Source organism: Rattus norvegicus, chromosome 2, assembly GCF_021556685.1.
Source record: "Rattus norvegicus strain SHRSP/BbbUtx chromosome 2, alternate assembly SHRSP_T2T, whole genome shotgun sequence".
Taxonomy (NCBI): domain Eukaryota; kingdom Metazoa; phylum Chordata; class Mammalia; order Rodentia; family Muridae; genus Rattus; species Rattus norvegicus.
The window spans coordinates 144,605,373-144,631,049 of NC_141535.1; the positions used below are offsets into that span (position 1 = coordinate 144,605,373).

A 25,677-nucleotide genomic window follows, 5' to 3' on the forward strand; every position below is an offset into this window, starting at 1 on the left:
TGGTGGGCACACATGTGGAGTCCAAAGGGTAGCTCTTGGGAGTTGGGTCTCTCCTGCTACCTTAAGGATCCTGGGGATGGAGCTCAGGCAGTTTAGGTCTGTACTTAAGCGCCTCTCCTAGCTGAGCCATCTCACTGCCTTGATGAAATAATTTTATGGAAATGAAAAGATTGCTTTTAAAGTGATCTAGAAAAATAGGAACTTCAGGGTAAATCTGTGAGATTTTATGGCTGCATTAGGAGTCCTTAATGTCTTATTTTTCTGTCTATATAGAATATATTTTGAAAATGTATAGATGAGTGTAAGCACTAGCTTTCTCTGTTAACATAGTATTCTTATAGGCTTTTGCTTTGTTTTTGTTTTTGCGTTTGTTTTTTCTTTCTTTTTTCCCCTAAATTTGCTTTAAGGCTTCTGCTGTATTTTCTTGTTTCCAAGATATCAGCATGTAGCTCAGGCTGGGACTCAGATTGCTCTTGCCTTCCTCTCTGAAATGCTGGCGTTGTACTCGCCGCAGAAGGCTTGCATTTTAGTTAAAGCAATGGGAAGAAGTGTAGGAGCCTTCCCTTTTCCACATTCTGGCTACTTTTGGAATAACTTTGTTACCTTTGTTACCTACCTAAAGAAGTTCCATTTATGAGCAAATGGTAGGGTTAATGCTTTCTGGGACTGCAAGGTAATGGCTGTGATCTTTCTCCCTGTGTTTGCAAGGAGAATCATTGTAACAGTTGATGGTTGTTACTCATCTATTAGAAAAGTCTTTGAAGAGGTTCAAGGCTCACAGGGAGGTAGCTATTTTGTGTCCCTTACAGATAGCACTGGCTTGGCAGTGTAGAAGCATTCAGTTCCAAAATTTGGACTCTTTTCTAATTATACCTAATCAATCTTGGCAAAGCTTGCCGAAGAGTATAAAAGCTTCTTGTCTGAACGCATGTAACACATACCTCCTTTTGTCAAAGTCACCTAAAGCTGCCGAATGCTTCCACTATCCTGACCTGGGCTCTCAGAGTTGGTTCTGCAGATGCCTGGGGGGTCGGAGTGGGTGATTTTCTTTTACAGGGGCATCTGAGGGTGCAGCCTTGGAGTTTGAGAAATGTTGTCCACAGTTGTAAACATTTGGGTGTGAGTCGTGTTTGGATTTTTGCCATCAGTGTTTGTTCCTTTCAGGTACTTCAGAAAATAGACCATCTATGCACATGTTGCTTGCAGTGCTCTTGGTTTTTACCTGTTTCTGTAGTAACCCTACTTGAGGTGGCCATACCCAAAGGGGGCGGGGTCTAAGAGAGTGGTGTCACTTGAGAGTAGAAAGTAAAGAAGACTGTAAAATCAATTAATCTCAAAAGCCTAGTATTTCTTCCTGAGCTTTAAGTCACAGCCTTTGTGAGTAAAAAATATACTGTCGTTCATTTTTTCAACATGGCAAATCACAGGCAAATGCACAACGAGTTTTCCTGTGATACTCTCCTTGTGACACCAGTTGTACCCTTGGTGCTTTAGACACTAAGAGTACAGAAACTTTTATTAATCGCCTTTTAACGTTGATCAAAAATCTACCTGACTTAAAAATATGCATTATACTTTTGTCTTAAAATTTTAAATAGTTATTTTGAAAATAGGTGATCCGTTTGAGATGTCTTTGGACAGGGTTGAGCAATCTGTCTTCTGCGTGGATCACTCAGTTAAGCGGCCACCACAGCTGAGAGGAGACTGGAGTCCCTTAGAACTATGTCCGCTGTATTGGGATCTTTTGAAAGTGGCCAAAGCAGCGGCCAGCCAAGGTGCTCATAAAAGCACACACAATGCATTTGCATGGCATGTTCTAGCTGGTCGGGCTCCTTAGCCAAGGTGACCATTTTTGACTGATCCCAGCAGCTCCTGGAACAGTTTCTTCTGTTTCTCGTTTGCAGCAGGTGCCTGCCAGTCTTTCTTTTGTGCCATGGTGACCATTAGCCCAGTTCACCAAGCCGATCTCTTGCCTCATTTCCTCCAGCTGTCTTTTTGCCATTCTATACTTTCAAGGTCGGATTTAGCCTGTGCCCATGATCATCTGGGCAGGGCAAGGAGGGTACTTTTTGTTTTTAATTTCTAAAATTACAGGCTATTAGCCAGGTATGCCGACGCAGGCCTTAGTCTCAGCCCTGCCTCAGGAGGTAGGGGCAGGTGGATCTCTTGAGTTTGAGGCCAGCCGGTCTACAGAGTGAATTCCAGGACAGGCAGGGCTATGTAGAAAAACCTTGTCTTGAAAAACAAAAATGAACACAAACATACTACTACTGTTACTACGACGATGACGACGACGACGACTACTACTACTACCAACACCAACAATAATAGTAATAGTAATAATTAGTAATAATTACCATTCCAGCCTATTTTCTTTTTCTTTTTTTGCTGTGTTGTAACTGTGGAAAAGTGTTCTCACAACTATTCAGGAGGTCATTTTAAGGACCGTAGGAGTAGCATTGTATTTTTAGACCACATTTTCATGTGGCATTTGTTCTGGGTGTCAGGGGAATGTTGCTTTGTTGTGTGGGATCATCCTGAGGACAGCATTTCCGAGCTGGCTTTGCTCAGATGGCACATTAGCACAGTACATGCTGCTTTTCTTACCTGTGAAATGGAGTTGGTATATAGCAACTGAGTTGGTAAGGACTAAGTGAAGCAGACTATGTAAAACCAGCGACTCCCCCAGTTGTAGGTTATGGTGGGGTATGCTTACTACCACAAAGTTTATTACTAGAAACCATCATTTCTGTCTTTGGCTCACTGTGGACTGAGTGAGCAAGCCTTGGGTAAGTCATGTGGGACAGCTTTGTTATGTAAATAATCCTGTGGGCCAGGTAACAGCACTGGCTCTTCTTCCAGGGGACCTAGGTTGGATTCCCAGTACCCACACAGCGGCTCACAACCATCTATAACTCCTGTTATGATGCCTTCTGGCCTCTACAGATACCTCATGCTTGTGGTGCACAGACATTAATGCAGGCAAAACACTCATGCACATACATATAAGGAAGTATTTAAAAAATATGACAGCAAGGGAGGAGAGTCAAACCATGAGCTTCTCATAACAATTCCACTTGAAACATTTTATGATCTTGGGTTGCAAGATGCTCAGCAGGTAAGCGCTTGCTGTCAGGCCTTGTGACTGGACTGAGTTCAATCCCCAGGACTTACATGCTAGAAGGATAAAAGCGATTTATCCACAAAAAGTTAAAAAATCCTCTACAGTCTCTTGTTTCTGTGTGTGGTGGAAGGGGCTGTTCACTTTTTTCTTTTTCCAAGTTATAATGTAGGAGTTAATAGGAGTTAAGAGTGGGGCATTTGCAGTAGGTATTTTTATCCCTGCTGTGACCAAATGCCACACAGAGGTAATTTAGGGGAGGGAGGATTTTGGCTTAAGGTTGAAGTAATAACAGTCCATCATGGCAGGGAGCTCATGGCCCCGTGAGCTTAAAGCAGTTATTTATAAGGCGCCCACACTCAGAGAGCAGAAGTGAGAGCTGCTCTCAGCTTTCTCTGTCCTTTCTAAAGTCCAGGATCCATCTCCTGGGATGACCCACCATAGTCAGGGTGAGTCCTACCTGATCAGTGAAAGTTCTCTAAGGACCCTGTACTAGACACATCCAGAGATGTTTCCACGGTGGTTTTAATCCTTCCAAGATGGCAGTCAAGATTGACTCAGTGGAGATAACCTATATGCCCTGCACATTTCAACATGATCCTGATCTGTCATGCACGCATTGGTTTTTAAATAGGTTATTGTCCTCTGAACTGCTTTCTCTTATATACATCAGTGAACTTAGGTATTACTCAGCTACAGTGTCTGGATTAACTTGAAGTGTTTCTGTTCTCGGCTTAATCAATATGTTCTCTTGAACAGGATGAACTTACAGCCGTGAATGTAAAGCAGGGATTCAACAACCAGCCGGCCTTCACTGGGGACGAACACGGCTCAGCCAGAAACATTGTAATCAACCCATCCAAGGTAATGCCAATTGTTTTCCGTAGCTCCTGAAAAGGGGTTTGTGATACCCTTGACAAAGACCTTGCTCTTTAAGCTGTATTCCCAGTTCGAACCTTCCTCACGTTTGCAAAACCATGAAGCCCACAAGGTGTTAGGTGTCAGGCATTTCACCCTGAGACCACTCCGGGGTCCCTTTCCACCTTCTGTTTATTTTTTATGGCTTTCACGGTTGCCATCATAGAAGAGCATGGGCCAGTTTTGCACCACTGTGACAGCCTAGATTTATTTTGTTGTCCTATGACAGTTCAGGTTTACTGTTTTAGCTAAGAATATCCTCATCACGTTATGTCAGGAGGAGTGTAATAACAGTTCGCCCAATTGCTGATTGTACCCAGTTGTCATTCAGTCATTGTGATGCCCATTGTCTTCCTAAAAATAGCAATCTCTTCTTCCTGGTAATCTGTAGTCATTACTTTTTAAAATCAAACTCAGGATTACCGGATCTCCCCACAGTGACTGATTTTGAAATCATACAAATCTTATTCTTCAATAAATTTCATCCAAGAATTTGACGTTTCTCTTCACTCTACTTTACTTCTCCCTTCTTTATTTCTTTTGACAGAGTCTCTCCGGGTATCCCTGCCTGGCCTGGACCTTGCTGTTTGGCCTTGAATTTGTAGCGGCCTTCTTGTCCCTGTCTGCTGTGTGCTGACATGACAGGCACACCGAGCTCACTGACGGTTCTTGCTGAATGGTTTATCGTGCTGGGAGCTGACATGTTTTTCTGTTTATCGTCCCTTATACATGCGTCAGCTTCAGTTCAGTGTGGGACCTCCCTTTTTCCTTAATTTTTTTTTTCTGCGTCACCAAGGATTACTTCAGTATCACTCACACTTTTTTTATTACCTTCATTTTTCTTTCGGCTGTGTGGGCAGTCAATATTTGGTTGGTAAGGGCCTTTTAAACCCCGGTGGAGCATCCCCACCATTCTTCCTGCTGTACACCGTCTGTCTTCCGGGTTCATTGTGTTCTCTCTGTGTCTTTCACTGGGTGCTAGGCGTGCTCTGCACTTCTGGAGTATCGTTATCTCTAGGTCTTCTCAGGGGACAGAAAGGACAGACGGCTTTTTGTCTATTTGTCTAGCTCGCCTTTTCGTCTACCTGCCAGTCGTGCGCTTTTTCAACTGCACATCACACAGTATTTCCTTATCTTTTCCCATTTGGTCTTTGCGTCTTCCTTCTCCTGAAGTGAGAATTGCTCTCTCCAGCGTCAGCAGAGTGAGTGTTCTGTGTATTACAGCACCATAAGCTGTTTCTAGGTAAACTCTTTCAGGGCCATTGCAACAAACACGTCTCTGCATAAGACTTACAGTTTTTCTGCAATTCCTTTGTCCTTAACCAACTTTCATTAAAAACGTACAGTCAGAGTTGGAGGGAAGGGGCTTGGGAGGGACTGGAGAAAGGAAAGGAGAGGAAGAAGTGATTAATTGTATTTTAATTAAAACTGTAGAAAGATTTATAGTCGGACTATTATGTTTAGAGGTTTATTGAATTAAATATCTTTTCCGTGGACCAATTATATATACATATATATGTATGTATACACACATATATGCTGCACACATACATACATATATATGAGAATTTTTGCTCATTTTTATTTTAATGATCAATTTTAAAATGTGATTAAAAACCATCACAAATAAAAGTAAGAAATAAAAAAAGCAAGTCAATGTCTATATGTCCCTTCTCTCACAAAAACACACAAATAATTGACTGCTAAACCATCAGTGGAAATTTGTATGCAATGCTGTTGACCAGATACGGCGATAGTTTTAAATTTGCTTTTTTGCAATCTTTATATACTTTGTGTTACAACTATAATTCCGTATTTGTGATTAATATATAGTTGTATATGTGTAATTCAGTATACATAATTTTTGCCAGTTAACCATAGATCTTGGGCAGTGCATACGTTCACATTCTATGTAACCATCTCCCTTCTGCATGTCCCAAAACACTTACATCTCTGTCAGTGATCTACTGCATGGCTTGGTCCTGGAGCCCTGAATGGGTCAATTTGGGAATGAAGAAACATTATATACATTGAAGCTGGGATCAGGTGGGCTGTGCTGGCTTTGATGGAGGGCACCTCCCATAACCTGGAAATTCCATGTTTTATTATGTACAGCACAAGGAGGAGGGGTGGCTCGTGTGGGCAGTAGGTCTCTTTAGAGGGGCAGTTTCGGTCTGCAAACAGCTGGGTGAAGGAAACTGCTGTCTGCTTCCTGTACAAAATGCTTGCTCGTCCTTCAAAGTCCTGTCTTTACAAAATGTGAGACTTTGCCCCAGCTAGAAAGGAGAGATTTGCCTCCCTGAATTCCCCTCTGACCGCCACATACTCTGGCATGGATGCGCCTGGACAGTCTTACCCCTGCCCTATATATGCATGTACACTCTATCTCTTATACATGCAAGTAGTAATACAGTTTCCAAGAGAAAACAAAAGGCTCTTATCTAACATAGTAACATTGTGGGTTAGGGTTTCAGTGTGTGGATTTCGGGCATTCAGAGTCTAGTTTATGTCAGAGAGTAGGCTTTTTTTTTTTTTTTAAATGTGTTATAAATGGTCAGTTCTTGGTTCTTGGTGTCAAATTCTATGTTAATTTAGGTAACCAAGTTAACAAAAATAACTCACTGTACTTGGACCTCTTTTTCTGTGAGATGTGTTCAAGGCCTTAATATTTTTTATGTGAATTTGATTTCATTAACATGAATCTCAGTGTTTAACACCTGACCTTTTCCATTCTTATCAAAGCAGCTATTATCTGAATAGTTCTGGGTGGATAAAAACAAGTGCCAAATTAACCTTCTTACGTTTTGTTTGAAAGAATAGGAATTGGTGTTACACGTTTTGAAGGATGATATGGCAGTATAATTAAAATTGCAGAACCGTGCCATCCAAATTATAGAAATTTGTCCTATATCTGCATGGAAATAACGTGAAAGGTTTTTCAATTTAACAGAATTCATAGCACTAATGTCGTAGCCCATGCTCAAGGTGCCTGTTATACTATTCTCTTGATTAAATAAAGGACGGAGATCCATGCAGAACATTATCTGTAGCTATACAAATGAATGAATTCAACATATAGGCACGGAGTGCTCATACTTCACTGTGCATGGTAAGCTGGGTACAGCGGAAAGGAAAAAAACAAGTATGTGTTTGCGCGAGTGTTTTATAAGCAGCAGTGGAAGGCACACAGCCAGCTAACCACACTGATTATTTGGAGGTAGAAATTAGGTTTTGGGAGCGAGGCTTTAAAAAGTATTGTCTTCTGAGTTTTGAATATATTGCTCTTAGACAGAAATTAAGCACAGTGGCAGGTCAGTGACATATCTGTAATCCTAGCACTTGGGGTGGAGGGAGGCAGGGATGTCATGTGTCCCAGGCCAGTGTGAGACCACTTTTAAAATCATTTTTTTTTAATACTGTATGGTTTTGAGACTTTTTTGATTCTTAATGTTCATTTCTTCTTGCTTGGTTAGGAATTTCAACTTTGCTTTGTTTACAAGATTTGTTTGCAAGATTCACTAAGGAGAACCCTAAAACACACGTGTCCGGTTTGTTCCCTTATTCGCAGGGGTACACTCATTCCTTAGAATGGTTTTCAATTTTTGCCCCTGTTTATTATGATTAATGTGCTTGCCCATAATTGCATCTTAGAGGTTTCTCTAATACACACTAGCATGTACTGTTGGCTGTTTAGTGCCCTTGGTAGAAAGACCAAATATCAGTCGAGAAATTTGAAATCGAACATTTTGCTGCTAGTGACTGCTCCTTTACAAACTCATCAGTGATGCCCTGCCCCGTTCTACATGGCTTGGTCCTGAACACCCGGATGTGGTAACTTGGGAGTGACATTCTCAAGCTGTAACTTTACCTAATTTATCCACAGAAAACTCCAAATTTGATTTAAAGAGGAAAACTTTAGTGAAAGTTGTTTAAAAACAAAAATCTGATATCTATTTTTTGTTTGTTTATTACTTTAGCTTTTGTTGGTCACTATTGTGTTGCTGAGAAGAGACTTTATGACCAAGCCAGCTCTTGTAAAAGAAAGTATTTGATTGAGAGCTTGCTTATAGTTTCGGAAGTTTTAGTCCATTAATAATAATGGCAGGGAGCATGGGAGCATGCAGGCAGTCACGGAGGTAGTGGCTGGAGATGGTCCATAGGCAGAGAGGGAGGGAGGGAGGGAGAGAGGGAGAGAGGGAGAGAGAGGGAAGGAGAGAGGGAGGGGGAGGGGAGAGAGAGAATGAGGGAGAGGGAGGGAGAATGGGAGGGGGGACGGGAGAGGGAGAGACAGACTTACTTAGGGCTTGACTTGGGTTTTTTACAACTTTAAAGCCCACCTCCAGTGACACACTTCCTCTAATAAGGCCATGCCTCCTAATTCTTCTGATCCTTTCAAATAGCACCACTTCCTGACGATTAAGCATTTAAATATATGAGGCTATGGGAGTATTCTTATTCACACTACCACAGTTTTATTACCACTTTTCAGTTCAGGGAGTTTCACATTAAAAAAAAAGTTGTCCCAGCTTTTTTGTCCCCGGGATAAACTTGATTAATAGATCAAGTCGAACCAGGTCAGACTATGTGCAGGGCACCTGTTGCCTCCAGCTTTTCACTGAGGTGGGATTCCTACGTTTTGGTTTTCCAGGGTAGTGTTTTAATTTACTTAGGTTGCTACTGTTCGCTAACTATTGGCTAACTATTGGGAATGGTTTGCATCATCTAACTGAAGGTTCTCAGGGGACAATCGTGATGCTTCTGGGCTCTTAAAAACCTGCTCAGGGCTCCTGTAGACTTGCTGCTTCTCCCCTCCCACCCTATCTCCCTTCCTGACCTTTGTTCCTTTCCATCCCTCTCTTTGCCCACCGTATACTTGGGATTACAGGAAATAATAAAACAGTAGGCAGACACCGCTTCTCTGCTCTGTCCCATTCAGACTTTCCCCCTTCCCCCAGCTCTCCTTTCCCTCCCTCCCCTTCCCCTTATAAAATTGTCAGTTCAATCAAAATGCTGGGTACCTAATTTATTCCTTTTGTAGTTATTCTTTTAGATACATTTCTCTAGATTCTTGAAGGAAGTACTATCAAGTTTAAACACAGGATTTTGTTTCTAAAAGCATGTGCTGTTAAGAGAAAACAGGAGTAAGAGCGGTTCTGTGGTCCCCGGACTTTGTCCTCTTCAGTGTAACCCCGTGAGGGAGCACATTCTCTCATGAGGCCTGTGCAGTGACCAGCAAAGAAGTGTGCAGCTAAGATTCAAACACGGCCCATACTGAAACTCATCCTGATGGAATGAACTTCACATTACCTGAGGCCTCCGGTGGTGCTTCCCTTTTCCCAGCCGCCTGGGGACAGCGGGGCAAGGGTGGTGAGGGAGTTTTTCATTGTATTACTGGAAAGAAATCACCCCTTGGGGCTCTAGGACTTACTATGTGGAAATCATAGCTTTTACGCATCAGAGATAGGAATTTTCATTTTCTCTGATAGGCTGTGTCAAGATTTTAGTTGAAACAGTGAAGACAAACTAGGTAACACTAAGGCAGATGCACATTGTTTAAACACTGTCTTGCTTCCGTCTTTTTTCTGCAGATCGGTGCGTATTTCAGCAGCATATTGGCTGAGAAACTGAAGCTTAACACTTTCCAGGACACCGGAAAGAAGAAACCCCAAGTTAATGCTAAAGATAATTACTGGCTGGTCACTGCTCGATCGCAGAGCGCCATTCACAGTTGGTTCTCTGACCTAGCAGGGAACAAACCACTTGCTATTTTGGCAAAAAAGGTACCAAGTATTTTCTTCTATTGTTGTGATTACAGTTTTATAAATGAAGCTGTTTGAGATAATGTTCACATGTACACCTTTTCCCCTATTCTTTTTTAAAACCAGACTTTCAGTTGTAGGTACACATGTCCAGACAGTTCTGTTCCTATGTTCTTCCCTCTATATTTTGATCACAGGGAGTGCTCTGGGCATCTAAAAACCTCAGGGATCTGCATAAAGGTAGATTTTGCTGACTTAGATCTATCTTAGAATTTAAGAGTAGGTAGTAAGTCTTCATTTCCATCCCCTGCATTACACTGATTTCTTAGATCAAGATGTTCAAGATACAAGGCAAAGATCCCTTGCTTTGAGATTATTCCCTTGTCTGTCAAAATACCCATCCTCACACAGCTGTACACACACACACACACGCACGCACGCACACGCACACACGCACGCACACATACACACACATACACACACACGCACACGCACGCACGCACGCACGCACACACACACATATACACACATACACACACACACACGCACACACACATACACATACACACACACATACACATACACACACATATACACACATACACACATACATACACATATGCACACACACAAATATAATATTTTTAGGCTAAGTTAAGTCTTGCTACCATGCAAGACAAAGATTTTTATTCTGTGTGTACTTGTGCTGTGAAAAGGCGCTTTAAACAAAGCAGGCATATGTATTTATAACTTTGAGAATTTTTTGGCAAGGGTGTGTGTGGGGTGGTAGAAGGTTCTTTTAAAATCTCTACTTTTAGTAAGTTTCTTCAGTGGGAATAATCAGTATAAAGGCTCAGTAATCTTGTGTGGCCCCAACAACGTAAGATGTCCTTTGAAAGTCTATAGTAAAGTTAGAAATTTCCCCTGGTCTCTGTCTCTGACTTCTTGTATACCTCTGTAACAATTCCAGGTACCTCTTCTCATCTCCCCTGAAGTCCCTTAGTTCTAGGACCTCCATCATCAGTTCTAAGTATGCAGCGGTCATTTCCACCTGGTGTAGATCCAGCTTGGAAGACAATGCCTTCATATACTTGTGTGTTTGCTTTTGAAAGCAACTCTTTGAAATCAGTGCCTGCATCCTCCATTGGCTTTAATCTGCTGTGTCTTGACACTGCATGCCTCACATAGATAGATAGATAGATAGATAGATAGATAGATAGATAGATAGATAGATAGATAATGACGAAAGGCACCTGCAGTCTTTGAAGAACACTTGTTTAAGTGTGACCAACTCTTCCTAGAGTTAGTGCCACTGTTTCAACCCGCCCAAACCACAGCGCTGGAACACTTCAATCCCAGTATTAAAATGTTTTTGGTCTCACTGTGGATTGTGTCTGAAGACCACGTAAGCCTTAGAGCATCCTTCAGAGTTTGGTGGCTTTTGAGCACCAATTCATATCCTCTGTGCTGTCAGTTAGGTGTTTAAGGTTTTCCTCTGCTACAAGCTCTGAGAATACTTCTCAGGTGCTTTCTTACGGTGAATATTGGTAAGGAATTGGTTTCCTTGCCTTAAGGGTGTAGGGGTCTCATCTTTTAGGAGGGAGGTAACTCATGGTGTGCTGTATTAGCTCTTGTTCTTCTTTCTTTATTAGGAGCTGCCTCTGGCCAAGTCAGGTGTCCCTCAGGTAAGCCTTGGCATTAATTCTTTGCAAACATAGACATTTCTTTATAAAACATTGACTCTACCTTGGTGTGTTCATGCCTTAGGCATTCCAAGAGTCTGTCTTCCCCCCCTTCTCAGAATTTCATCCTTTTGAGATGGCAAAGGCTCTTGTAGTTTTGGGCAAAGGGCCAAATTCTCTATATGGTCTTCATAGTCACTTAGTTAATTTCTGATATTTATGTATAAGAATGCTTAGGAAGGCAACAGTGATTTACTTGCTGTGGTCCAGAGTCATCTTCCAGCTCTTACCCAGCTTCCAGAATAGTTTTTATATGGTATAGATCATGTTTCTGGCATGGTTTTCCATTAGTATAAAGCCATACAGTACTCCAGAGGTGTCTGTAAGGACTTGTAATTTAGTCACTGTCATGACTTACTTTTGAAAAGGAGAATTCTGCCAACCAGGGATATTCTTCTAACTCTTGATCAGTCGGCTCGTTCTTAACCTGTGTTTGCAGGTGCCCTTGGTTACTGTGGTCTAGGAATTTCCTCTGGTTCTGGTCCTGTTTAGACAATGAGAGGTGCTCTTCTCTCCGAGGGGAGAAGAGATGATAATATCCTTGTGTTTATGGAAGAAGCACACACTTAGCATCTTAATTGCCTTTGTAGCTCTAGATTAATGAAGACATTAAGCTGCTGCCCAGTGGTTGCCAAAATTCAATGTCAAGTTGATGTCAGATGTCTTACAGGAAAAAAAAAAAAAGATCCATTACTGTGAGAAATAATCATAGGAATCATCATTTCCTTCCCAAGTTGGCCCAAACTATAGATTGGACAAAGCCATCACACTTATCTTCTCTCTTAATCAAATAACGTCCTTCACATCTGTGTGCTTGGATATTGAAGCCCCAACTTGAGTCAACTCAGGCTTTTGCCATTTTGCTAGTGTCAGATCTGTGGCTTGGTTTGGTATATTATGCTATTTTATCTAAACATTTCACATTTTCGACTGTTTGCATTTTTTCCTCCTAACAGTTGCTGTTTAAATAAATCCTTTGCTCATCTATGAAAGATACTATTCATAGGACTCTTTGGAGACTCTGTCTTTTACCTTGAATTTATCTACGTTTTTCAGGCTTCAATCTTGCGTCCTTTTGGTGTACATGAATGAGAGGCAACAAGACACGGAGTTACACAGTTTAAACCACTGGCCCCATAGTTTACATTCTAGTGGAAAGCATCAGGTCTTGAGCTGAATGTTTGACCCTGTGTTTTTCTTGTCTCTGTCTTGAATTGATAGTAACTGCAGACACCATGTTCCGTGAGAGATGTGCCCTGTGTGATAAACGGGCAGGATATTTTCTCATTAAAATGTATCACTGCGTTGTGCAGAGATGAGTGAGGCCTTGCAGATTTGGCTCATGTGTTTTTTGCCTCCCTTCAGTTGTTTTGTCCAGTGCAGTTTTCTGTGTCATGAGGGCAATGTTCTGAATTCAGCACCCAAGGCCGCAAGTGTACCTGATCAAAGAGTCTTCAGTTTTCTGTAAACACAGTGTCAGCACACTGTACTCCACTGACCAAGGCCAGGAGGCAGTCCTTCAGCAGTGGAACGAGTTGATGGTTCTTTGGAAAGACCAAATGAAGTAGCTTGCTTTCAGGGACTTACATTTTTTTTTTTTTAATTCCAGGGACCATACCTTGTGCTAGGCATGCAAATGGTTAAATTTAAAAATCCACTGACTTGACAAGCTCGTAGAAAAATTCTGTGTGGGATGAATTGGCAGGTTTAAACTTTGACTTTTCAACCCGAATTCAAGTCTGATTTTTGGGATAGAGAAATAAGGTTTGTTGGTATCCATGGCAGGGTTCCAGTGTCTTCTTTTGAAAGGGCCTTAATCTGTGGCATGAAAACACCAGGCTTGGTATAGACAAATCCCTAATCAGGCAACAGAGTATTATTGGTATAATTTTTATTGTACCAGTAATCAATTGACATGCTTAAAAAAATACAGAATAACCACTTTGTGAGGTGCATAGAATCCAAATTGGCTAGAAAGTGGTGAACTTGACTGTCAAAGCCAAGGGAAGTGGTTGAGCAGCGGTCATCCCACTATGGTGCATGGCGTGTGTGCACCGTCTTAGTAGTCCTGACCTGCTGCCCTAGAACAGTGGGACTGCTGGTCACTCTTTGTACCGTGATTACAAACCCAAGAGGTGACATAGATGAACAGGCTGTTCACAGGCTGTTTATGAGGTGTTCTGGAAGAACGAATTAACTCTTTCGAGCCATTCCCTGGTACATTGGGATGCTAATTTGCTGAATGGCGCCTTTGTGGTCTTGAAGAAATAATTAACAGCCTCGAGTGTCTCCTTCAGCCAGCAAATTAATTGCCGTGCTAGTGTAGCTCAGTGCGTGTGAGGCAGACCCACGATCCATCATCGTAGGCTCTGCTGAAGACACTCAGAAAGTTTCTGGGAATCGTGGCCTTTGTGAAATGTTGCAGTTAGAAATCGTCATACCAAGAAAGCGTCCATGGATAAAAAGAAGAGTGATGGCAAACTCTTTCTGATCTCTCCCTTCCAGTTTTGGGATAAATCATTTAGAAAGAATATCGTGAAATTGTTTTTCCTTATCTGAGAACGTGATGAGACTTTGTTTGATCAATAAGAAGGCACAGCTGAGAACCAACTTGCCATGGGTCAGACATAATTTTGATCTTTGTTTCCTAATGACAATTGGAATTTTCTTCCCTCTTTTCAAACGTATGCACTCTTAGAGAGTCCGTCAGACATGCTGTCTTAGAGCAGCATAGAGTGTCTGATTGCTGTGTTGTATGTTTTTAGGTCCCCATCCTCAGTAAAAAGGAGGACGTCTTCGCATATTTGGCTAAGTATTCTGTGCCAATGGTTCGGGCAACGTGGCTGATCAAGATGACTTGTGCCTATTACTCTGCTATATCTGAAGCTAAAATTAAGAAGCGCCAGGCTCCGGATCCCAATTTGGGTAAGCGAGCCAGCGGGCAATGTTTTATATATTTCACTATTGGTTCTTCAAATAATCGTGACCTGCACCCTTTTAGAACTCAGCATCCCAGCACAATGACGATGGAGAAAGCCCCCAGGGCAGCTGGCAGTCAGCAAGCCCTGTTGATATCTCCAGGATGTACCCTGTTTCAACTCGGTACTGGCACAGCTGTGGAGGTGCCGGTCAGACCACCATCATCTTTGTCTGGGCGGAAGCAACCTCTGACTGGCTTCCCTGCGTGCTTTTGCTGTAGTCGAGCAGGCCTGAAGTCGGAGTGGGGAGTGGGCAGCTGTCGCTTACCCCCTCCTCCCCTGTGCTCACTGCCTCTTTTCTGGTCGTACCGCTCGCTGCCTTTGCCTGTGTAATGACAGTTGATGCCAGTTAATCTTGCTACTTCAACACAGCTTTCTGCACTGTAGCTGGAATGATCCTATTAGAACAGAAGTCATGCAGTCCTGTGCGCAGAATCCTTTCATGACCTCCTACCCTGCTCACCTTCTGCCTGCTCTGGCCAACACCAGCAGCCTGTATAATTTTTTTTTTTTACTTTAAGCCTTACCATCAGCAGGCGGACACTGCTTTGCTTCTCCCGAATAGATGCCTAAGTGTGTGCTCTCCGGCTCCACTGTGGTTCTGCTCAGTGAAATCTGGGACCACGCTGGATAAAATCGCTGTTGCCTTGTTCTTTATTTGATTTACAGTTACTACTACTACCCATTACATCAATTTATTGGTTATCTATATTTATGTACCCTAACTGTACAATAAGGCTGCATGGACATTTTTAGTGGTTCTGGGCTGGATGTCTTCTTGAATTCCTCAGTGCTGGTCTCTCAGGGTAGTCTTGCATACAGAAATTGCTCAGTCATTTTTAAAACACAGAAAGCCGGAAGCATTTGTGTCTGCGTTATGTTATGACGTCATTTTTGTGTGTGTATGTGTATTTTAAGCATTTCACCAATTCATAATCCTTGAAACTTGGAGCATCACCGGCTGGTGAGAGTGCTCTATTCTTTAGGTGTGCACACATGCACACATATTCATTTGTTGTTGTTGTTGTTATTTGTTCTTGCTAATATTTTCTTTGATGTTCAGTTTAATTTTAAAACTGGTAAATATATGAAAGAGGTGCCTGCGTAGATCAGTTGGTAGAACCTGGGACTTAAGTACAGAAAGCTATACAGAAATTAGTCTCCTAGCTGCCTCTCAGAACAATTTTAGAACAAATTAGAGTTGCCTAGGCCCTCTCCATCCTGGTTTGAGTGTATTACCATGGAGCACAAGAGCCTTCACCAAGGGAAGGGAAATGTTTTCTCCAGCAGAGAACATGGTGGATTTCTCGTCCCGTTCATCTCTTACCATCCCTAGCGTCAGATGGTTTGAGGAGGTGTGCACTCCCTGCCTCAAAGCTAAGCTTTCCGTTAGTTGTGTGTTTACACAAGCTTGTCTGCTGGATTCACTTTCTAGTTGTATTTTTCTATCCCTTCATAAGCAACATAGTGCATACTGTGACTTGTCTTTTGATTACGTCTGCAGAGCATTTCAGATCTTTATGATTCCTGTTGTGCGTGTAAAACTGTTTAAATCATTGAGGAAGTGGAACACCTTCTGTATGTACTCTTTCTCAGGATAGCACACACTGACCTGAAATCTAAAAAACGCTAAATTAGAATTGTACAAGTTTTAGGAATTTGCTTATGACCTCTCGGGTTAGGGTTTCTCAGTCTTCCTGATGCTGCAACCCTTTAATTAATTTCCCTATGTTGTAGTGACCCCGGCCATCATAGAGTTATTTTGTTACTTCCTAACGTATTATTGCTAGTGTTATGAGTTGTAATATCAATATCTAATTACAGGATATCTGATATGTAACCTCTGTGGAAGGGTCATTTGACGCCCTGCAAAGAGGTCACAACCCACAGGTTGAGAACCGACACGGAGCGCTGTGTGCTGTGCTCCAGCTCTGCCAGCACGTGGCTGCGGGTTCAGTCTCTTCTCCATATCCTGCTCATCTGCCTCATCTGTTTCAGTTGTTTTAAGTCAAGGAGAGTTCTTATGCCTTTCTTTTCCTTGATTGATATTTCTGAAAGGGGCGAGTTTTATTTTAGAGTGGTCCCCCATTTCCCCTTCTCTCTTCTGTGATCTATGGTCACAGATCTATTCTGTTTCTCTATTCTGTGATCTAATCACTGGTGATGGAGACATGTTGGGGATATCTCACAAGGAGTTGTTCTGGTTTGCTTCAGGTCAGCTTGACTCAAGCGAGAGTCACCGGGAAGTGAGAACCTCCACTGAGGAAATGCCCTGACAGATTGGTGCGGTGCACTCTCTTGATGGATGATTGGTTGGGGGTGGGTGTAGGTTACCGTGGTGGCTCCACTCCTGCTCTGATGTCCTGGGCGCTGTAAGAAAGACTGAGCCAGTAAGCAGCCCTGCTCTATGGCCTCTGCATTGGCTTCTAATGCCTCGTTCGACTTCTGCTCTGACTTCCATGACTGAACTGTCAGTCTGTGGAGCTGTAAATGGAAATGAACACTTCACCTACCATGTTGGTTATGTAGAAACCTAAATAAGACAGCAATTATATGACCATCTCAGCATGTCATATAATATGACGAGGTGATATCTGCCACATTTCTGTAGTAAAACTTACTGTCTTAACCTTTGTATTAGTTATTGAATAATTTAATTACATAACTACTATTGCTTTCTATCCTACCACCCTCTTTGAAAGTAGGTCTCACTATATGGCCTAGAGTGGCCCTATACCTGAGTACTCCCCACCCCCTTCCCGCCTCAGCCTCCTGAACTCCAGGACTACGGGCATGTAACACCACGCCTAGCTTTCTGTATTCTTACGTGTGCTTCATTTTATTATTATTACTTTTTATTTATTTAATTTTTTTTGCTATTACAAAGTTTTGCCAGTATGTTGAGCCATGACTTAACACTCAGAAGCAGAGGTAGAGGCAGGTGGATCTCTGATAGTTTGAGGCTAGTCTGGTCTACTAAGGGAATTCCAAACTAACCAAAGCTACATCTAAAACCCTAGATAGTTTACTATTTAACTAGGGTGCCAGAGAGAAGTCTCAGTGGTTATACTGGATGCTCTTAAAGAGAGCCTGGGTTCCATTTCCAGCACCCATATGGAGGGTCACAATAGCCTGTAACTTAGTTGTAGGGGCCATAAGTTTTCTGTCCTGAGAGCATCATACAAACAGGCAAGACACCCATGCATCTAACATTAATAATTAGTAAAAAGCCACAAGCCCCCAATGTCAGAGTCAATACAGATGCAGATCAGAGCTTTTTCAATATTTGATGTAGGACCACTGGATGGTTGAGGCTCCTGGATTCTTTAAACTGTGGGGTCCACACAAGGCATATTGAACTAGAAAGGAAAAAACCAAGATGAGACCTTTTATGAGTCCATTGTCAATATAATGTATATACTAAATCAGTGTATGTAAATTATGTCCAGTCAAATGCCATTATGGTCTGTAAGGTAATGAAGGACTGCTGATGTGCCTACCAGACATCTTAGTTCTGTTCTGTTATACACCATGACCAAGGCGACTTATATAAGGAAGCCTTGGGGAGCATGGCAGCAGCCAGGTAGGCAGGCAGGCAGGCAGGCAGGCAGGCAGGCAGGCAGGCAGGCAGGGAGGCAAGGAGGCATGGTGCTGGGGCAGTAGCCGGATCTTAGATGTTGAGACTATCACAAGGCAGGGATGGCCTCAGAGGGTGGGGTTAGAGAGCAGGCATGGGCCAGTGAGTGAGAACATCCTAATTGGTAATAGCATGGACTTTTAAACATCAAAGCCCACCTCCAGTGACACACCTTCTCTCATGAAGTCACACCTCCTAACCTTCTCCAAACAGTACCACCAACCCTGGAACAAGCATTCAGACGTGAGCCTGTGGAGACCATTCTCATTCAGGCCACCAGAACATAAAAACAAACTCTCTATTTGCACACCGCAGTGCTATCTTCCCCCATCACATGTGTTAAATATAAGGAGTTTCAAGTTCAAGAACCCTGTCAACCCAGTCCCCTGTGCACTTTGGTGGGTTTCCATGTCCAGCGCACATGGCTGGGTTGCTAAGAATCCCTTTGTGCCCATCCATCCCATTTTCTACCTCTGTAAAGCTTCTAGTATCTTCATTAGCAGCTCCAGGTGCTGCAGACACAGAAGCTTTTCTTTCTCATCTTAGTGGCATCACAGTGTGTTGACTGATGGACACCTTTCTTTTTTTTTTTTTATTAACTTGAGTATTTCTTATATACATTTCAAGTGTTATTCCCTTTCCTGGTTTCCGGGCAAACATCCATCCCCCTCCCCCCTCCCCTTTCTTTATGGGTGTTCCCCTCCCCATCCTCCCCCCTTGCCACCCTCCCCCCAACAATCTAGTTCACTGGGGGTTCAGTCTTAGTAGGACCCAGGGCTTCCCCTTCCACTGGTGCTCTTACTAGGATATTCATTGCTACCTATGAGGTCAGAGTCCAGGGTCAGTCCATGTATAGTCTTTAGGTAGTGGCTTAGTCCCTGGAAGCTCTGGTTGCTTGGCATTGTTGTTCATAAGGGGTCTCGAGCCCCTTCAAGCTCTTCCAGTCCTTTCTCTGATTCCTTCAACGGGGGTCCTGTTCTCAGTTCAGTGGTTTGCTGCTGGCATTCGCCTATGTATTTGCCGTATTCTGGCTGTGTCTCTCAGGAGAGATCTACATCCGGCTCCTGTCGGCCTGCACTTCTTTGCTTCATCCATCTTGTCTAATTGGATGGCTGTATATGTATGGGCCACATGTGGGGCAGGCTCAGAATGGGTGTTCCTTCTGTCTCTGTTTTAATCTTTGCCTCTCTCTTCCCTGCCAAGGGTATTCTTGTTCCCCTTTTAAAGAAGGAGTGAAGCATTCACATTTTGATCATCTGGATGGACACCTTTCTTCACCAGTTCTTCAAGGACCGTAATCCGGTCATGGGAGAACTGTGGCTTCAGCCTTCTAACAAAGGTTCTTATAAGGCCATCACGGCGCCTTATTTTAATTGAAGTTGAGACTCTAGGATTTTCCCACTTGATTTACTTGTTTCACCATTTCTCCAACAAGGTCTGGCTTATTTACGAAACAAGCACCATAACCCCACGCCTTTGCCCTCTCGGGGGCCACCACAGTTAGTGCTGATCGTCTGCGTAAGGGCAGACCATGCAAGCAGCAGCAAATGCTCACCCTGCACCACAGCAGCGCACTGAGCAGTCGCTGTTGTTTGTGGTAAACTCAGTCTCTGGCTTTTACACGTCTGATACAGTTCGCGACGATGAGAGAACAGTGTAGGTCCCAACAGTCAGTTTTTTTTAACTGGTGTCCTAAAATCCAGTTTGTGAGAATGCACGCTGGATGAGCAGCCCTGTCCGAGGCACGGCCTCTCAACCAGCTTTCCAGGATGAAATTTTCTTTCTTGACACATAGGTTTTGTGGAGCCGTTCCGTATGTACAGAGATGAGTTTTAAATCTGCATAGTTATGAATATTTATGGAGTTGATTGAGGTTTATAAAGAGCTTAGGGCATCGTTTAGCCAATTTTCGTCCCAAGCATTTTCTTCCTGCCTCTATGCTGCATTGCAACTCTACAAACAGAACAGATAGGTGGAGGCTAACTCCTGTGTGCTGGCTGGTGGAGTCACGGCAAAGTTCTGTGTGGTGGGTATAGGGGTAGAGTTAAGTCCTGTGTGCTGGGTGGGGGGGCCACACTTAACACCTATGTGCTGGTATGTGGAGGGAACTCCTATGTGCTGGGTGTGGAGGCAGAGGGGGTGGGCACTTAGTGCCTATGTGCTAGGCTAACTCCTATGTGCTGGGTATAGGGAGCCTGCCAAGCCTGTTGGAACTGTCTTGCTAATACCTTGTGGCCCCTTTCTCAGACTCTGACTACTTGATTTCGAGATCCCATAGTGGCTATATTCTGAGTGAGTCCCCTCCTCCCACTTAGAGCCACCTGGCCAGGCTTCCTTTGCCCCAGGTACGTGGAAACCTTTTTCTATGTATTTTTTACATGCAAGTGCCAATATGGCATGTATAGTGTATGGAACGATTCTATTTTTCAAATAACTAAAATCTTTTAAATTTTTTTTTTAACACTGCAGTCTTGCTACATCTGGTGGCCTCTTGTGTTTTCAGCTTCTCTAATTGTACAGAGCATTTAGAAGCACTTGCCTGCATCAACACAGTCATTACATAGCAAGGTTCACACTCAAGCAAGCTATATAGCCAAGCAGACACTCTCATATGCTGGATGAGATTGAACGCACTTGAGAAGATTAACTTGCAGAATTAAGTCTGTGTTCTGGCTTTGAGAACGAAAACATCGTTCAGCATGTTTGGGGCAAGATTGACTATCAAATGTCATCGTTTTCCTAGCATTGGTTTTTATGACTTTCGTCATCTTGATAATGTGTTTTAGGATTTGTAGAGTGTTTTCAATAGAAATGGCTTTTATTCCCTTGTAATAGAAACATATGTTTTATTTTCTGTTCCACATTCAGCGTTGGAACAGAGCTATGAAAGAGTGCTATTTAATTTTATTGGAAGAAGTTTTTCTTTTTCCTAAAGCTAAGTGTGCTAACAGTAACCATGAGGCAACACACAGACACTATTATGTTAAAGGTGTAGATCTAATATATAGGTATCTTAGTCACGGCTCTATTGCTGTGAAAAGACACCATCACCAAGGCAACACTTATAAAAGAAAGCAATTAATTGGAGCTCGAGTACAGTTTCAGATGGCAGGCAGGGTTGGTGCTGGAGAAGTAGCTCAGATCCTGATCTGAGATACACACACACATACACACACACACACACACACACACACACACACACACACAGACACACACTTAACATATATACACACGACACATACATACACCACACATATACACACACTCACACATACATACACACCACACATGTAACACATACACATACATGCACACACACATATCCCACACATACACACACATTCACACACACATATACACACACACACTCACACACATACATATACCACACATATATACACACTCACATACACATATACATACATACACTCATACTCACATACATACATATACACACACCACACAAATATACATATACACACACCACATGTACACACACCACACATATACACATGCTTACTCACATACACACATGTACACACATACACATACATGCATACATACACACCACACATACACACACCTACACACACATATACACACACATCACACATGCACACACACCATACATACACACCACACATTCACACACACACATATACACACACACTCACACACATATGCACATACCATACATACACACACTCACTCACACACACATATACACATACATACCACACATACACACACCACACATTCACACAGTACACACCCCACACATGCGCGCGCGCACACACACACACACACACACACACACACACACACACACACACTCTCTCTCTCACACTCTGTGGGGCATTTCTTAAATTAGTGGTTGATGTGGGGGTTACCCTGTAAGGAAAGCAGGCTGAGCAAGCCAGTAGCAGCACTCCTTCCTGGCCGCTGCTGAGGTTCCTGCCTCTAGTGCACCCTGGTTTTTTCTTCACGAGGGATTGTCATCGGTGAGATGGAAGCACACCTTTCCTCCTCATGCTGCTTCTGGTCCTGCTTGTTATGGCAGTAGAAACCCTGAATGAGAATTATCTGCATTCAGAGCTGGTGCCCACCAGCACAGCTCCTTACTTACAGACTCACAGACTTTAAGACCAAGGAGCCAGGTATGAGAGAGAGTATGTGTGTAGTGTTAGTCCTTCTGAGACTGGGCCGTGTCACTTAGTGCAGTTTTTGGCTCCACCTGTTTCCCTGGAAATTCTATATATTTATTTTGACAGCTGAGTAAGATTCCATTGTGTGTGTTTGCCACATTTTCATTATTTTCCTGTTGTTGACCATTTAGGCTGTTTTCTCCTTCTTTTGTGAGTAGAGGAGCAATGACCGTGAATTGTGGTATTGCTGTAGTGGGATGTAGACTCCTTCCTGCGTGCCCAGGAGTGGTGTAGCTGTCCTGCTAGGGTACTGCTGTCTTTAGATTTTTTTTTTTGACAAGCCCATACGTACTTCCATAGCATTAAACTAGTTTAGTCTTCTGTCAGCAGTAATAAGGGTTTGTTTAGTTTCAGTTATCTTGTGAATTGAATCCATTTTGTTTTCTGGGAAATCGATATGTTTAGCTGCCTTAAATGTTTTGATCTTAACACAGAAAAACACTTTAAATGGGCCGGCTAATAGTTATGGATGAGAAGCTAAGTCTCGAATGGAGTCACCACTGTAGTATTTAAAATGATTAGGAAGCCTAGTCTTTTTTTTTTTTTTTTTGTAAACACTGGGATTTTACCCTGTGAGCCATCGTTAGCTGCTGGATTAGCCAATAACAGTGTGACAGTGTTTGTTGCAGACACTGCTGCCATTGGAATGGTGTCTTATGTGTTTATGAGCTGGCACAATGAGGGAGAACATGTGCCCATTCCTCTGAGGCTGATGTGCTGAAGAGGGGTGTGTGTGTGTGTGTGTGTGTGTGTGTGTGTGTGTGATCTTGTGTGTGAGTGTGCTGGCTAACCTTGGCTATCAGGTTAACATACATGGGAAGATCAAACCTCAGTTCTGAGTTGCTTTCATCAGATGGGCCTGTGGCCATGTCTGTGGGGAATTCTCTTAATTGCTAACTGACATAGAGGGGCCTGGCCAGCTGTGGTTGATGCCATCCCTGGGCCTGGACTGCAGAAGAGAGGTAGCTGAACATGCCGCTTCTCTCCTTTTGCATTCTTCTGTGGTCTTCAGCTTCCTGCCTTTGCTCCCCTCAGTGGTGGTGTAAGTTGTATGTTCCGTAAACACATTTTTCTCTAAATTGGCTTAGGTCAGCATTTTACTTAGCAACATAGAGCGTGTGTAAATGTGTGTTGGTGCCCTTGCCTGTGCCTGAGGTCAACATTAAGCGTTTTTCAGGTGCCATGGACTTTTTTTTTTTTTTTTTTTGAGACAGGGTCTTGGACCTGAAGCTGGCTGATTAAACAAGGCTGGCTGTCCTGAATGTCCCAAACATCTGTCTGTCTCTGATGCTACAGCGCTGGGATTGCAAGTGTACTCTCCCTTGTGCCCAGATATTTTGTGTGCGTTCTGAGGGATCGAATCATGGTTCTCTGCATATGTCATGGTTGTTTGTGTTTTAGGGGGGCTCACAGGACAGGAGGACTGAGTGTATCTTAGGTGTCTGGCTCTTTGGCCTACTTGTGGGACCCTTTTCTCCCTACGAGGTTGCCTCTCCCAGTCTAGATGTGAAGGTTTGTGCCCGCTCTTACTGTATCTTGTTGTGGTATGCTCAACTGATGTTCCTGAGACTCCTGTTCTTTTCTAGGGGGAGACAGGGGAGAGGGGATCTGGGAAGAGAAGGCGTGGTGGGAGAATTGGCAGGAGTGGAGGAGGGGAAGCTGCAGTCAGGATATAGTGTATGAGAAAACAAATGAGAATTAAAAAAACAATCTGGTCCTGTGCTGTTAGGTAGTACTCTGCTGACCAAGCTATCTTCCAGGCTTGCTAAGGATGTTTTTCAGCCTGGGTGATATTCTGTTCTCTGGCTTTTAGTCTGTCACTAGCACTGTTGGCCTTTTGTTGGTATTGCAGTGTTATACAGAGCACCACCGACCCCATCTCCTTAGTGAATGGTGCTAGAATTAGGGTGTATTTCATCCATTCTCTGACTTATTAGTTGAACGCGTTGAGAAGGCTAGAGTCTTATTTCACAGATGAGGACCATGTGAGCCAATGTTGGACAAAGAACTTGAGCTCAGTCATTTAACAAGAAGGCTCCAGAGCCCATGCTTGGACTCTGGACCAGCCAATCAGTGGGGACAGAGGGCAAGGATATAGACATCACTCTCTTGTAGGTATTCCTTGTTTCGGTAGAGGGTATGTGTCCATACAGTTCAAACCTTGGAAGGCAAAGCGAGTAGAGAAAGGAATGAATGCAGTTAGCTTAGAAGAAAGGTGCTTCCTAGAGCAGAGTTGAGAATGGGCTTAATGGTAGTCAGGTAAGGACATTTCTGACCGATGGATCTCGAATGCAGGTCAGCACCTGATGGTAGGAACAGGCCAGCAAAAGCTTCCTGTGCTGTGCATCTGCTGTCCTTCCCTCAGCTTCAGTTCGAGCAGGGCTTGAGGTCCTGCTTGAACTGATGATGGAGAAGCTGTGAGCAGGTGTGTGATTACTGTTAACGGATACAACACTATCCTTCGCTTTCCTGACTGTAAACCGGAGATGACTGACAGCACTCTGTGAGGACGGGAAGAATTGGTATTTCATGAAATGAATCCATACCTCTAAAGTGTTGAGGACAATCATGGTGCATACAGTCGGTATAGATTGTTAGTACAACTGCTGTGAGGGGCACTGTCATTACTAGCCAGCATAGTTGATTATTTCTGGCACGACACTGTTACCATGTAGTAGGTTTTACCACTCTGTATTGTTTAAACTGCTGTGGGTGAAGCTTGCTAATACCCTGGCCTCTGGGACACTGGAAGATGCCTTTTCTCCTCCCCGTGAGGAGGTGATTGCTGCTGACATGCGTGTGCGATGGACCCGGGCTCTTGGAGCCAGCAGGCATTGCAGGGTGAGAGGATGCTGGCCATGGGTAGGGTGCTGGGTATGGTGACCATGGACAGAACTGTTGTCGCTGGTGCTATGGGGGACAGGGAGACCAAAGCAGAGTTCAAGGTGCCACAGAACAGACACACACACACACACACACACACACACACACACACACACACACACACCACACACACACACACACACACACAGAGAGAGAGAGAGAGAGAGAGAGAGAGAGAGAGAGAGAGAGAGAGAGAGAGGGGAGAATCCATTTGCAATGTGAGCAGCTTTCATTCTGGTAGAAGTTGTTGGGCGTTCGCTACGGTGAACACTGATGCTATGTGTGGAGTCCACGAGGTCTTGTTTTAGAGGACGGGGTAGGTTAGGAGCTGTTTAAAATGCTTTGTGGTAAAACCGCTGAGGGCATCGCTGTTTACTCATGGCAGTTCTTCTGCGCCACATGAGGTTTTGAGGTTGGCTGTGAGCTCGGAACCA

The 25,677-nt window shown here is 43.4% G+C and overlaps 1 protein-coding gene across 13 annotated transcripts in view; it reads left to right on the forward strand.

The window, feature by feature from the left end:
• Med12l (mediator complex subunit 12L) overlaps positions 1-25,677 on the forward strand; it is a 315,356-nt gene that overhangs the window by 22,558 nt on the left and 267,121 nt on the right. For 11 of the 13 annotated variants that reach the window (XM_087637350.1, XM_087637380.1, XM_087637387.1 and 8 more), the window contains exons 3-6: positions 3,881-3,985; positions 9,628-9,819; positions 11,451-11,483; positions 14,306-14,465. In XM_087637350.1, the coding sequence (XP_087493476.1) occupies positions 3,881-3,985; positions 9,628-9,819; positions 11,451-11,483; positions 14,306-14,465 (490 nt within the window). The remainder of the gene's footprint in view (positions 1-3,880; positions 3,986-9,627; positions 9,820-11,450; positions 11,484-14,305; positions 14,466-25,677) is intronic. The other 2 variants (XM_087637366.1, XM_087637378.1) reach the window with 1 other exon arrangement.